This window comes from Prosopis cineraria, unplaced genomic scaffold, assembly GCF_029017545.1.
Source record: "Prosopis cineraria cultivar Desert tree isolate PC_DT_omini unplaced genomic scaffold, ASM2901754v1 PC2065, whole genome shotgun sequence".
Taxonomy (NCBI): Eukaryota; Viridiplantae; Streptophyta; class Magnoliopsida; order Fabales; family Fabaceae; genus Prosopis; species Prosopis cineraria.
Genome location: NW_026557390.1, coordinates 502 through 14,690, shown reverse-complemented (window position 1 = coordinate 14,690; position 14,189 = coordinate 502). Strand labels below are relative to the sequence as shown.

Below are 14,189 nucleotides of genomic sequence, written 5' to 3'. Positions count from 1 at the left end.
GTTTGGAGCATAGAAATCACAGGCAGCGTCAGCTGGCTTTGCCATAATCCTAAGCATCGGAGAAAAGATAGAATATATTTTGTCTTTTAATTTTATCTAAAATTTTATTTTGATCCTTTAATTTTTTAAATCGTATGTATTTTCAATCCTTTAACTTTAACACTGTTAGTTTGATCATAAATTTTAAATATTGATAAAAAAATTTTACATTAAACTATTAAATATTCACAAAATATTATTAAATGTTTACATGTTGAATATAAATTTTTAAAAATTTTTAAAAATAACAATAATTGATAAAAAAATAATCATTTGATGCAAACAATGTTAGAGGTGAAAGATTAAAAAATACTTTATAAAATTAAATAATGAAATTAAAATTTTACATAAAATTAGAGAATCAAAAACGTACTTTAGCCATACATGATAATTGCCTCTACCATTCTCACTTTTGTAAAAGGGATTAGCATCACATTATCATGCACTATATAAGGTCAATTCCGCTAAACAAACAGTCGAATTACGGTTCAGGTAAACATACACTTTTGTTTGGGGATGCAAAATTACAATCAATTACGGTCTTAGGATAGCAACGTAACATGTATATTTTAAACAGTGAACATGCAACGTAGTAACATTCACTGCATGTCTAATTTATTGGAAAATAAATCTGGCAGGTTTGAGCAAAGCTAATAACGATGTGGAGCTAGAAAAGCAAAGGATAAGTGGTAAGATCTGAGCCTGTCGCTCCGGAATGCGGATTGGGGTGACTAGGCTGAAGGCTTAATGCAAACATGCGAGGACCTATATTGGAGAATCCCATCACAGCATCATACTCCACTGGGTTTTCTATTAATCCAAAACGTGGATCTTCTGCTCTTGCCTCCTTAATGAACCAAACAATTGCCATTACATGCAAATTTTTAAGGTGCCAAAAGATATATATATATATATATAGAGAGAGAGAGAGAGAGTGAGAGTGTGTGTAGGTCGATAAATTCAAACTAGAAAAAATGAGAGTTTGCTTACTAAGTCACGTAGGAGTCTGCCATGTACTTCTCTCTCGTTATTGTACTGCAAGAAAAGTACAACACATCTAGTAATTAAGTTGAAGGCAACTAAACACCTAAACAGATTATTATTTACGAAACCAGCAAACCACAACTACCTTCTTCCTCTGAGTGTCGATCTGATTTGTAAGCACCTTATACTGTAAACCATTGTAAATACAAAACTCGTTAGCATAGATCTCTACTGGGGCAACGTTACTCTTGTTGTGAGATTTTGCTCTAGTGCTGTGTAAAATATTCTGTGTTACTCTGTGTGTACGTGTGTAGTCTAATAAAATAAAGAATCTGCCTCTCAAAACATAGAATTGTTTATGAAAAAAACTTAACAAGGTTAAAAATGTTAAAGCAAGACGACATCAGTATAGCAGTTCATCAAGGAGCTAATAGATGCAATTTCTTTTATCAAAACATCCGAAGTTTCTAATATAAGTTATCAGGGTATATTCTCACATGAAGAGTTTGTTTTCCCCACTCATGTAACTCTTCTGATCAAGCAATCAAAGCTTAATTCTATCTAAATTAAAGCGTTCGAGCAAAATACAAAAGGAAAATGTCAAGCAACTCGATCCACGAATCCATCCTCCCCCAGTAAAAGGGAAATCCAAGACACAAAACCTGTAATTTTCTCTCATACAAATAGATTTAATTTCGTGTGCTGAATTAAAATTAATAATTTGTGTTAAGAACTCTTTCAATTTCTTATAGCCATTACCGGAATGTAGATACATGTTCTTGTTTCCCGTTTCTGTAGAAGTTTCAACTCATTTAACCCGAAGACACCTCAAGTTTTCTATGTTATCGGCTGTGTCTTAGGACTTTCATAGATTTGTTCCTTCAAGTAACCAAAGGATATATTTATGTGCTCTGAAAACTCCAAAATTTTAAAAACTTTTAAATGAATTAAATTTAATTAAGATGGTAAACAGGCATGTAAAACAAATTAATTGACTTAACAAAATCCGAAAGTGCATGTATATTTCCTAATTAAACATTATATTGTGTTACCTTCCGCTCACGAATGACCTTGGTGGCCTGTTCCATTTCTTCTTCAAGTAGGTTCAGGTCATCCATGCTCAGACCATCCAAGCAGTCCCCCATCCTCTGCCTGTTCAATTATACAACCACATATGTCACAGTCTTTATGTAAACAAAGAGAAAATCACCCAAAAAATGACCGAGAGGACCTAATATCTCTACGAAGATTCTTGTTCACTTCTTTCAGCTTCTTCAGGTTCTCTAACATATTCTGGGGCAAACAAAACCGATCGACGCCACATAAGAAAATTTCTTTTTATTTAGCACAGGGAAAGTTAAAAAAAAAAAAAAACCTGAAAATAAATAGAGAGAGAATATGGGAGCAGGAAGGACCTCGTAGTGGGAGCTCCATAGATCAATCCCTACGGTCTTTTGGTACTGATCGAAGAATTCCTTCGTTCTATCAAAGTAAAAAAGGAAGAGCAAACATAGCTTAATTTTTTTCTTAAAAAAAGTTAGGGTTTGGGAATTTGGAGGAGGAAGGAATATAGCAGTACGTGATGGAGGGGCTGATGTACTCATGGAGTTTGCCGGTACTGCTGGAGAACATAATAATGGAAACCTTGGCGTCGCAGAGAACAGTGAGCTCATTGGCCTTCTTGAAGAGACCGTTTCGTCTTTTGGAGTAGGTGACCTGACGGTTGGTGGTATTTTCAATCCTCTTGATCTGGATCTTGCCTCGAGCCATGTTTGTTGTTGTGTATAAAGAAATTAAAGGTATGGTAGATTTTTTCTGCTCTCTCTTCTTCTCGCACTCTCTCTCAAGAGAAAAAGCAGAACAAGGAAATGATATCATAGAGATTAAAGACGAGGAAGATAGGAAGAGAAGGCGAGGGAGTCCATTGCCTAGAATGGAAGCCTCTTTGCTAAATTGGTGAAAGCCTTGGCAGACTTTGTTAAAAACGTCCTTCTTGTCTTTCTGCTTCCGTCGCCTACGCAATTCCACGTGGTGTGGACCTTGCGCCGTTACTTCACGGAACTCATCGCCCTCCCCTAACACGCTCTCACTATCAAAGCTTCCAGAGTCCAAGTTTTATACGGATGCTTTTTTCTGAAAAATTTAAATAAAAATAATATTTATATTGTTATGCGTCTGAATCCTAAATATTAATTGAAGTACTTCAATGTAAAAAGGTTCAATTCTAATAACTCCAGATAGACATTCATTATAGAATTATTTGATTAGACAACAACAGCTATATTATTTTTGAATTTTTAATAACAATATCAAGACATACACCTATGTATATTTTTCAAATAATAGCTTGATTTTAGTTTTATAATTTGGTACCGTGTGGTAGAATTTAAAAAAAAAAGAATTGGCTTGATTGGCAAAGATGTTTCATACATGCAACTAAATCGTTGATATAAAGACTCCGTAATGGGTAACGCATAAACTTATTGAATCCTAATTCTCAAGCCTTAAAACCTAGCCTAACTTTAGTTAGGGTTAGGGGTGAAAATATATCAATCCCTAGCATAGCTTACTTTATGCTTAGCCTAACATATTTATCAAATAAATTTAACTCAAATTTAGACCTTTAGATTAGTCTTATTTTTTTTAATATCTACTTATAAATGTGTGTTATGCAATATATTACGTACATTAGTTTTATCATTTGATTTTAATTAACCAATATTTTCTCATTTCTAAGTTTTTTTTTCAATAGGATTGTATTTATATATTTATTTTAATGTTATTACTTTATTATTATATTATATTATAATTGATATATCTTTTTAATTATTATATATTGTAATTGATATATCAAATTATCATTACATGCTAATAACTTTAAAATATATTTGAGATGTTTAAGATTAAAATGCAAGTCTATTTAAAATATTTATTTTTAAGTAAGCTTTTAAATTAGGCTTTAGATAGATTTAGGTTTGACTTGTAAAAAAAATTTTATACAAATTGTAGGCCAAACTCAGGCAACTAACTTATCAAATAAGCTCATTCCTATTTAATTAAAACTTAATTTAACCTATTAACACCCTTGGTTAGTTGATTAGAATCACACCCAAGCTTTTTTGTACATAAAGCAATTTGTTAACATTGATATATTTCATTGCTCTTTGGAATAATGAACATAAGAAAAAAAAACTGTCCAGAGAACATCGCGTACCTAATTTTTCTGGACCAATGCAGTACATTATATACAGGTAATTCCACATTAGAGTCTAATTTATTTATTTTGTAAATTATATTTTTTGGATAAGATAATGATGAGCGAAATGATTTTATCAGTACATTTTTATGCAGAAATGATACAAATACTTAAATATGCTTTTAAGTAAAAAAAGCTGATGTAATTGTCTGAACCTCAAAAAATCATAACGAAAGTCGTTCGTTTTCCGTCCATGATTGATTGAAGGGACGGAATGAATTCATTGAGTGGCTGGAAACGTCGGTCCTGAGTCCTGACAGAAACGGCGGATGGAAACGGCGGATGTGCCGTTTTGGGACTACGAAGAAGTTCATACAATACGTCGGCGTCGTGGCTTGACGAGATTAGATTAGACCTCTTGCGTTCCCGAGTTAGCAACATATTCTGTTTTTCTTTTTTTATTTGGTCAAATGAGTTTTTCCTTAGGCGAATTGGTCAAATTAGTCCACAGACATATCCAATCATCACAAGACAAGCAAGCTTTAATTATAATTTCAAAAGATTCATTTATAATATTAGAGGACTTAATTAATCATAATAAAAACATTAACGGCATATCTTGCGAGTGACTTTAATTGTCTCGTATTTTAGAAGTATAAGCTTGTAGCTGTGTGTTTTTTTTTTTTCAGTTTGAAAGTTTATTTGCTGAAAATATATTTAATAAAAATCAATTTAATAAAAGTTAGTTATTATAATAAAATTTATATTTGAATGTATTTTTTTAAAATTAGTTTAAAAAACTAAAAATTACTTGGATTAATAATAATTTGTATTTTTAAAAATTTTATTTGAATATGTAATGATAAAAAGGACATTAATTTATGATAATTAATAATTTTTATTGTACAAATATAATATATTAGAAATGTTTAAAAAATTAAAATAAATTAATATAACATAAAATTTAATATGTTAAATAATAAGAATGAAAAAAAAATAGTTTGATATTAGAAAAAATTAAAACATAATAAAGATATTATAGTCATTTATAAAAGTAGGTAACCCAGCTCTCATTTGTAATTTCAAATTCACCAAAAAATTGAGTTGTTAAATCCACATTTTAATCATGTTTCAACCCACTTTCAAAAAATTATTTTGTTTATGTAAAAAATAACCAAACAATATTAAACATCTGGAATGTTAAGAAGTGAATATGAGATGTTAGACGTTGAAAAACCAAACACACCTTAAAAAAATGCAGACTGTGTTTATTGTAAAAAAAAAAAATATTGTAATTGTTAGAAGTGAAATTATGAATGGGGATGGGAGCATTTCACGCAATGTTGACGAGTGGTGAATACAGGTGTAAAGGGGGATGGGAATTAAGAGGTGATTGGGACAGGAGAGATGAGGACAGCGAAATAACCTGGGGGCTACAGAATGGAGCTTGAGAGTAATAATAGTGATGGTGATGGAGCCTCTATTACTGTGAGCCAGGTTATAGGGGAAGGCTGAGGCAGCGGTGTGGTGTTACTGTTGGCTGTTGGGTGAGTTGCTGGAACTGGAGGAAATAGAGAGCTTTAGTCTCGTGTCGTCCTCATCGCACGAAATTGGAAACGCCCAACGTTGTCCACCCTCTCACCCATGTCGTCATTTCAAGCTTTCATCTCTTCCCGGGCCCCTAATTCAATTTCACCTTCTCTCCAGAGTTCGCCGTGCTTTTGCTTCTAGCATCTGCACGCTCGTATTCTTTGTTAAATTCGTATATGATATACTACTTTTTTTTAAAAAAAAATCATTTCTAATTAAATTAAATTAAATTAAATTAAATGTTTTCTACATCATGTATTTAACATCTGTACTTTTTTGGGCTTTTTTTATGAAGTGTTTAGCAATTTTAGCCCAAAAAAATTAAATATTTTACAATTTGGCACTTAGGATTAAAGCACCCGCCTAACACACTCCTTCCTGAAAATAGGGCAGATAAAGACTATTATTTTTCATCCTATTTATAAGTTATTTTATTAAATTTTTAATACAAATTTTTTCTTTTATTCTTCATTAAATATTGGAGAAAAAATATGTTATTAAAATATATGTGTATTGGTAATCAAAGTATAGATATTTAATATACAAAAAATTAAAAAATTATTAAATCTTCAGATAGAACTAATGATTTCTTAATTTTTTTTATTTTAATAAGATATATTGAAAATAATTTATAAATATTCAGATAAAAAAAAGAAAATAATTTATAAATGGGATCAAATCTACTAGGAGTACATTATTGATATGTTATCATTTACATGCCGTTTTCACCTTGCATGCACATGAAACGACCCTTGAATTCAAAGTTGTTCAATTGAATGAAAACAAAAAAAATACTGGAATCTTATTCACAACGAAGCGGTAAATAAAAAAGGGCGAAATGTGATTTTTTATTTATAATTTATTCCTCCTTTAATGATACTGTCCATGTTCAGTAAACGAGCTTCTGTTAGCTGTTACAAACCCTCCTGGCAAGCAGCAGGCAGAGCTTGTAAAATTAGTCCCAAGAGAGTGGGGAAAGGGCTTTTAGCTTTTAGCCTCTGTCTTTAAAGCCCATGTTCGTAAGTGTTTTTCTTATTTATTTAAATTTCAAGAGTTAAAAAAAATGCCATTTACAATTATTATCATCATCTTATTGTTTCAAAATTGCAAACTAATTTGGGATAATTGAATAAAGTGAATAAGACATATTATATTTTTAAAACACAAGATTGAGCGTGAAATGTTATATACATTTGTGTCGTCTCGTGCGTATATTAATGTGTGCACGTAACATATAAAAGTGTGTAGACATCATAGGATGGAGTAATTAATGAAGGTTATTTCCGCAGGGATAAAGTTTTGTGAGGTGAAAATAAAAGTATCAAAAGAAACGGAAGTAATTTTTTAGAAAGAAAAAGCTTAGGGGCTTCCGAACCTATAATTTTTTTTTAATACATGACCACGATAAAAAATCATATAAAGAGACCAAAATCAAGTCATGTTGAAAACCATAATGATATCAAAATGATCCCTCAAAGTCTTGTGGGCTAAAAAATTGATACAGCGGTTGGCTTCTTTACAGACGTGATAAAAGTGATCTCCTAATTTTGTATTGTAAGTTTCAGATGTTCCTCAAAATTGGTGCAAGAGGATGACCTTGATTGAAATTACTTGAAAGGGCCTTCATAGAATCAGAACAAATATTTACTTTGATAATCCTATCATCTTAACATATGTTAAGCTCTTTCAAAATTGCTATGAGTTCAGCTGTGATGTTAGATTGATAACAAAGGTTTTTAGTAAACCCCTTAATTCAGTTTCCCTTGTTATCTCTAATAAGTCCTCTACAAGTAGTTGCTCTATTGTGCTTAACTGAACCATCAACATCAAGTTTGGCCCATCCAAGTTTTGGTGGATCCCATCTAGCCTTATGTCTAGAGTTGGTTCTATTTAGAAAATCAATTTTAAATTGAAGTTTATGTCGTTAATGATTTGATTGGTACTAGAGAAAGTGATGTCATTTTTTTGCATTAGTATCGTTAGACTAAATTTTTTTTATCTTGCTTTTCAAATGTTCAGCAAGCATAGGCAAAAAGTTTCTACTAAAGCAATCTTCTTATAGACAAGCTTTCTGCTTCATTTTTAGCATTTCAAATTATTCAATTCTGCGCAGAAGAAGAAAAGAAAATATCATGTTCAGATGGATTTACTAATTTTTTCCAAACCTCCTTGACATCTTTACAGTCACGTAAAATATGAATAAAAGAGTCAAGAGAGTTACAACCAAGTGGGTAAGCGCGTTCTTGAATGCTATTCCCACTGGGGGACATGACATTGATTTGAAGCTGATCCCAAGCTGCCTTTTAGAGGGATATTTAATTTTCTCATAAGTAGGCTATTTTTAAATTTGGTACCATAAGCCAGAATGATCTTGAGCTTGTCGAGTCTTGATAGCTTTGTAGGCAAATTTGATAGAGAAATTGCTATCACCAGAGGGCCTCCAAATAATAATATCATCTTCGCCACATTCATTAGGAGGTTGCACTAGAGCAATTTGTTTAATAACACTAGGGTGAAGGTATCTTCGTAGGATATCAAAATTCCATCCACTAATAGGCTTGCTAAAATCAAAAACTCTAACATGAAGAATAGAATCTACATCATGGTAGGCATGTTTAACAAGAGGGTCAGGTAAAGGAGACCATTTATCATACTAAAAAGATATCTTATCTCCTTTACACACTTTTTAACCAATAATCAACATTGAATTTACTCCAAGCTTTGCACATGCTACTCCAAGCATAAGAGCAAGAGTTTGGTTTGATAACCATAAGAATAGTGGATTTGTTGCAATGATATTTATTACATAAAACCCGTACCTAAAGACAACTCGGTTTAGTGATGAGATCCCAATATAGCTTCATGATGAAGGCTATAGTTTGGTTTTTGAGCTTTTTGAGGCCAAATCTCCTTATCTTTTTATCAGAACTAATGCATTCTCGAGAGAGAAGGTAGGGTTTTTTATTCTCATCAGTAGAATCCTAAAAAAAATTTCTAGAGATTTCATCCAATTTTGTTAGCACATTATCAGGCAGGAGCATAATTTGTATAATGTAGGTGAGAAAAGTCAAGAGAACAAATTTTATTAGAACCGATTTACTCATAATGTTGAGACATCGATTCCTCTAATTGATTAATTAAAAGTTAGTCTTATCAATTAAAAGCACAAAAGTGAACTTTAAAATTTTCTCATAAATAATAGGAATTTCAAGATATTAGCCAAGATTATTGGTGAGGAAAATTCCAAGTTATATATTGAAATATTGCAAGATGAGTTTCTTCAATTGGAACTCATATTAGCAACAAAAGGCTAATGAAACCAAGTTACTATTGCAGATGTACGCGGGAGTAGGGTGAGCTCATTTCCCATCTTTGCCGGCGAGAATGGAAAAAAGGTTCTAAATGTAGATGAAATATTTAAACATTCTTGATGTAAAAAAAAGTACTCTTGTTACAATTCACATTGAAATTGGTCAAACCACCACCCTGTGTTTAAGAGTAGTTTAAGCATGAGAAAATGATAGTGTGCCATTTACTTGCACGTAGGACCAAGAGTATGTTAGCATTGATTTTGAATATTCGAACAAGTGGGAAGACTTGGGCAGAAGCCCACTTCGTGTAGCCAAAAATGCTCGCGGAAATAAGCATGTGGTGGGAGGTTTGATTCCTCACTCATGCAAATGGAAAGCACTTCATGACCAGTCGTTTGCTCCCTTGTGGAAAACCCTACGACGAAAGGATTAGTCACTGCTACCAGTGGTGGATGCCTTGAGCAATAAAAAAAAAATAGGACAAGTAAATAAAATGACAAATAGCCCCCTAAAATCATGGCAATTGAAATAGAGACCATAGATCAAGCTATCACTTCACACACACAACTCACCATCTCACCAACACACTCAACGACAAGCCAATAGCCAACCATTCAGTTTTCGTGCTCTCAAACTACTCAACTCTTGCATCCTTTTTAACTCTCATTCCTTATCATCTTTCGCCATCAGCAGCGCAGTACCTACCTAGTAGCTAATTGATTAGCTTATGTGCTTATTATATCAGCTCATCCTGGCATCAGCTCTTGGCCCATCAATCTCCTGCAGTTGATTTAGCTGATTCGGCTATGCACATGCATTAGCTCATCTCACTGCAGCTCATCACAGCACTGAATATTTTTGTTATGATTATTTTTAAACATTTAATGCAATTTACGTCCCATTCCACTTGTCTCTATTTAATTATTTGTATTTGGGAAGATCGAAACAGAGAACCTCAAGTGCTCCAGTTATTGAAATCGTTTCTACCCTAACACGTTAATTTGTATCATGTGATCCATCCCGAGCAACATTTTTTTCCTCGGGACCATTTTCACATCCCTCACAGAAAGCTCAACTGGCATATTATATTGATTATATTCCCTCCCCCAAAACATTTTTCCTTTTTAAATATTGAAATGAACGAAGTCTTTTTCTCATCTTTTCCGGGATAACCTGATAGCATGTGCGAAACCCTTGATTAGACGCTCGCTTTCGTTTCGTGACAAAGGAAAAGCAATAATATCAACGTCAACAAACAAAAAAGAAAATTAACATTATCATGAAATTTTGTATATGATGAGTAAGCAAAGCAAGCACACGGCTCGAGAGTGCCGCGGAAGATAAATTTGCGGGTGACCGAGGACCCCCTTCCATAATTGCCTTTTCCTTTCCTTATCCTCTTCTCACATTTCTTTTTTTTCTTTCTTTTATTTTGTTTAAACTGATTTTTTACAACCTTGAATTTGAATACCCTGTCCAAGAGCTCATAACAGAGAAACACAGGAATTGTATTTTAAATAATGACCACATTTTACTTAAAGTTAACGCATCAGGTCTAGTAATAACAAAAATAGTTCCGCGTTAGCCTGCGCGACATTTTCCTTGCTCTGGTTACTAAAATGAGATTATTTAGTTTCAGGTCAAATAATTAATTAATCGCGTGATTAAAATGGAGAGAGGTCAAGATTATTAGATTTGCATTTTGGGGTCGCATATTTGTCCCGATGGTGATTGGTACAGCGACCGGGAGATCAGCCCATTGACAAATGTCGTAGACAATTTCTTCATGGAAGTTGTAGCTCATCAAAATCAAAATTTTAATTTAATTTGGTGTAAATATAAATTTATATCTCCGTGTTGTGAAATCCGGTATCCTGCTATGCTTTTCCCTGGGATCAGTTTCACTGCTCATCTCAATAATAAGATTTGAACCATTTAGATTATGTTCTTATCTTTAGACGAGATCTAAATTATTCAAATTTTAATTTAAACAGTTTGGATTTAAAATATTATTATATATTTTTATATTATATTTATTTAAATAAAAATTTATAAAAAATATTAAATAATTTTAATAAATTTTTTATTTTTAATTTAGTATTAGGGAAACCAGTTCTGCTTTCCCCCTCAAAGTGAAAAGTTGTACGGGGGGAATGGAAAGATAAAAAAGAGTGCACAATTATGACTAAAGAAGTGATATTGTTTGGGCCAGCCCAAACCGACGTTCAAATTGGTCTGCCACACGTAATAGGAGAGATCGGTAAAAAGAGCAAGTATTCTCCATTAATTATTGCTAGAAAATGTCAATAATAACTAATCTAATAGCTATAACCCTACGACCGAGCCATGCACCTTTTTTTTCCCCCTCTTTGGGGTCATAATCGATTCAACTCAGGCAAGTCTAATCACATGTGCGCAACTCAACTAGCTAGAAAATTTGTATTTAGGTTGCACTAACTCCATAATGCATGTCACATATGAATGGTTAAAAATATAGGAATAATGCAAGTGACCTTTCAAAAAGGACATGTTGACTAGCTGCAGAAACAACTAACTAAGATCTAAGATTCTCATTAAGTTAATCTTGACAACTAATTGGCCCAATCATATCTCGAGTCTTGGACGATGCGGCCTAAATTATAAAGTCCCAAACCTTAAATAGTGAGAGTCAAAAAGACAAAAGGAAAAAAGATGATTTGCCTCCTCGGGCCCCTAACAAGGACGCATATGAAACTAATGGTCACTAAAGGAATGTATTAGAGCAATATGACACTGTTGAGCCAAATAATTAAGAAATCTCCACAGTGCCAGAAATCTTAGCATGCTAAAAGGTACGTAAAGAGGGATAACTAAGGATTCCGTAAGAGATTAATTAGTTTATATCACATGGAGATACTCATCAGAGGGCCGGGGGTGCGAAAGGCAAGAACTATCCTGCGCACGGCGAGGCCTACACGTTGATGAAAATGGTGTACGTTCTTAATATTGATATAATTATTAGTGGTATTTGAATTAGTAGCACTAATTAAGCTTGGGATGGTTCACGTGACCGAATATTTTGCTCAATCACAGGTTTTGTCTCTCGTTTTCTTGATTGACAGCTAGATAAGGCGCGTTTAATCTCTCTAAAATTGACCGTTTCCAAACTTGCGTTGCGCGTGTGTGTCCATGTACTGCTGGAGCTGTTACTAATTCACGTCCAAAACTCGGCCACCGGAATATATAACAGATTCAAACAATATGACTACGCTAGCGCTATCATATATTTAAATCAACTAGTCATTAAAACAATGCAAATACTGCATACTAGCTATCATCTTAAGACAAAAACATCTGAGTGAGGATGTGCGTGTGTTTAATAGAAATAGTACATATATTTGGTTCTATCGTCATTTAATCTAGATTCGAGTTATGTCATTTCACAGAAGGCAGAATCTCTCCCATTGACAATTATTTTATTTGAACCGTTATACATTTGCGTGCGTGTTAGGGTGTATCCTAAAATCATGCGCCGGGTTCCATGTAATTAAGGCATGACCCGCCTCATCCTAATAATTACCTCAAGTGGCAATTTTCCAGGGCTAATGTGAATTAATGAGAAGAAAATAAACTGAAATCGTGGAAGCAACAACAATCACACGATTAAAATGGTAATAATCAACTAATCATGCATGAAATGAGACGTAATATCACTGGTGTGTGTCGAGATTTTGAATGACCGGTGTCCGGTGCGAGCTGATAGTGCGTGGTGTAGGGTGTATCCTAAAATCATGCGCCGGGTTCCATGTAATAAGGCATGACCCGCCTATCCTAATAATTACCTCAAGTGGCAATTTTCCAGGGCTAATGTGAATTAATGAGAAGAAAATAAACTGAAATCGTGGAAGCAACAACAATCACACGATTAAAATGGTAATAATCAACTAATCATGCATGAAATGAGACGTAATATCACTGGGTGTCGAGATTTTGAATGACCGGTGTCCGGTGCGAGCTGTATAGTGCGTAACGCTGCAGGCATGGCACATAAACCTTATGCGCTTTTATTTTTCCAGTAATTAATAATTCACCTATGATTAACCGAGTAATAAAATAAAGGTAAGACTTATATGCTCAACCTTAATATATTTATATCAAATCAAATCATGATGTGTGAATCCTAATGTATTGATTTAATTAATAACAAAAATTTATTATAGAAAAAAAATCTATAAAAGGTCACATGTCATGGGATGCAAGCATTTTAAGTATATAAATATAAATATATAAGTTTTTTTCAAAAATAAAGAAATACGTGCCATTGGGTTATTAAAATAAAATTGATTGAAAAAAAATAAAGATAAAAAGATATTATAAAAAAGAAGAATGAATTACACAGTGAAAATAAAAAGATAATTTAATTTGAAATAAAAAATTATGATTCATGAGATTTTCAGTAAGATGATATGATTTCACATTTATAGTATATATATTAATGAATTTTATTATATTTATCGTAAGAATGAAAAGTAATTTAATTTATTTTTATATTAATTTTTTTAATTCATTTTATTTTATTTACTCCTAATATCCATCAGAATTTAAAAAATCAACAAGAATATATATGTATGTACATATAGAACCGATTTACTGGCCCGCTTTTGGCGAATGAACACGCTTTGGGTACCCCAGCTGTGTCACGAAGACAACACGGAGGGCGGAGGCATTCTCTGCCTTTTGTCTAGCTCTATTTTACAACCCAGGTGTTGACGTCGACATATATTTTCTCCAATTGTTTATTTGAAATTGCCAGAGTCAATCATTCAATGATTATCCCAAGAATTAAGAGGGATATAGCTAAGCAAATAATTGAGGCATCACTCCAGTAATTAACCCCATTTACTTATACTAAGCACAACCCATATCGCCGTTCGATCTTCGCATTTTCACAAGGACTTAAACACGAGTGCTATCGATGCCCTCCGTTCGTTTATTAATAAATTATTGGAGGGATCGGAGAAAGTAGCAGCGGGTTTTCCGGGGAAAGACGAATAAGCAAAAGCTTGTATTCTGACACGTGGAAACATGGT

At 33.1% G+C, this 14,189-nt stretch overlaps 1 protein-coding gene across 1 annotated transcript; it reads right to left on the bottom strand.

The window, feature by feature from the left end:
- Positions 1 to 494: 494 nt before the first annotated feature.
- Positions 495 to 3,061, bottom strand: LOC129301356 (agamous-like MADS-box protein AP3). Its single transcript, XM_054939925.1, has 7 exons — positions 2,603 to 3,061; positions 2,439 to 2,505; positions 2,255 to 2,316; positions 2,076 to 2,175; positions 1,169 to 1,210; positions 1,030 to 1,074; positions 495 to 886 (listed from the first exon to the last, which is right to left on the bottom strand). Exons 1-7 carry the CDS (start codon positions 2,899 to 2,901, stop codon positions 707 to 709), a joined length of 795 nt encoding a protein of 264 aa, XP_054795900.1. The 5' UTR covers positions 2,902 to 3,061; the 3' UTR covers positions 495 to 706.
- Positions 3,062 to 14,189: the final 11,128 nt, after the last annotated feature.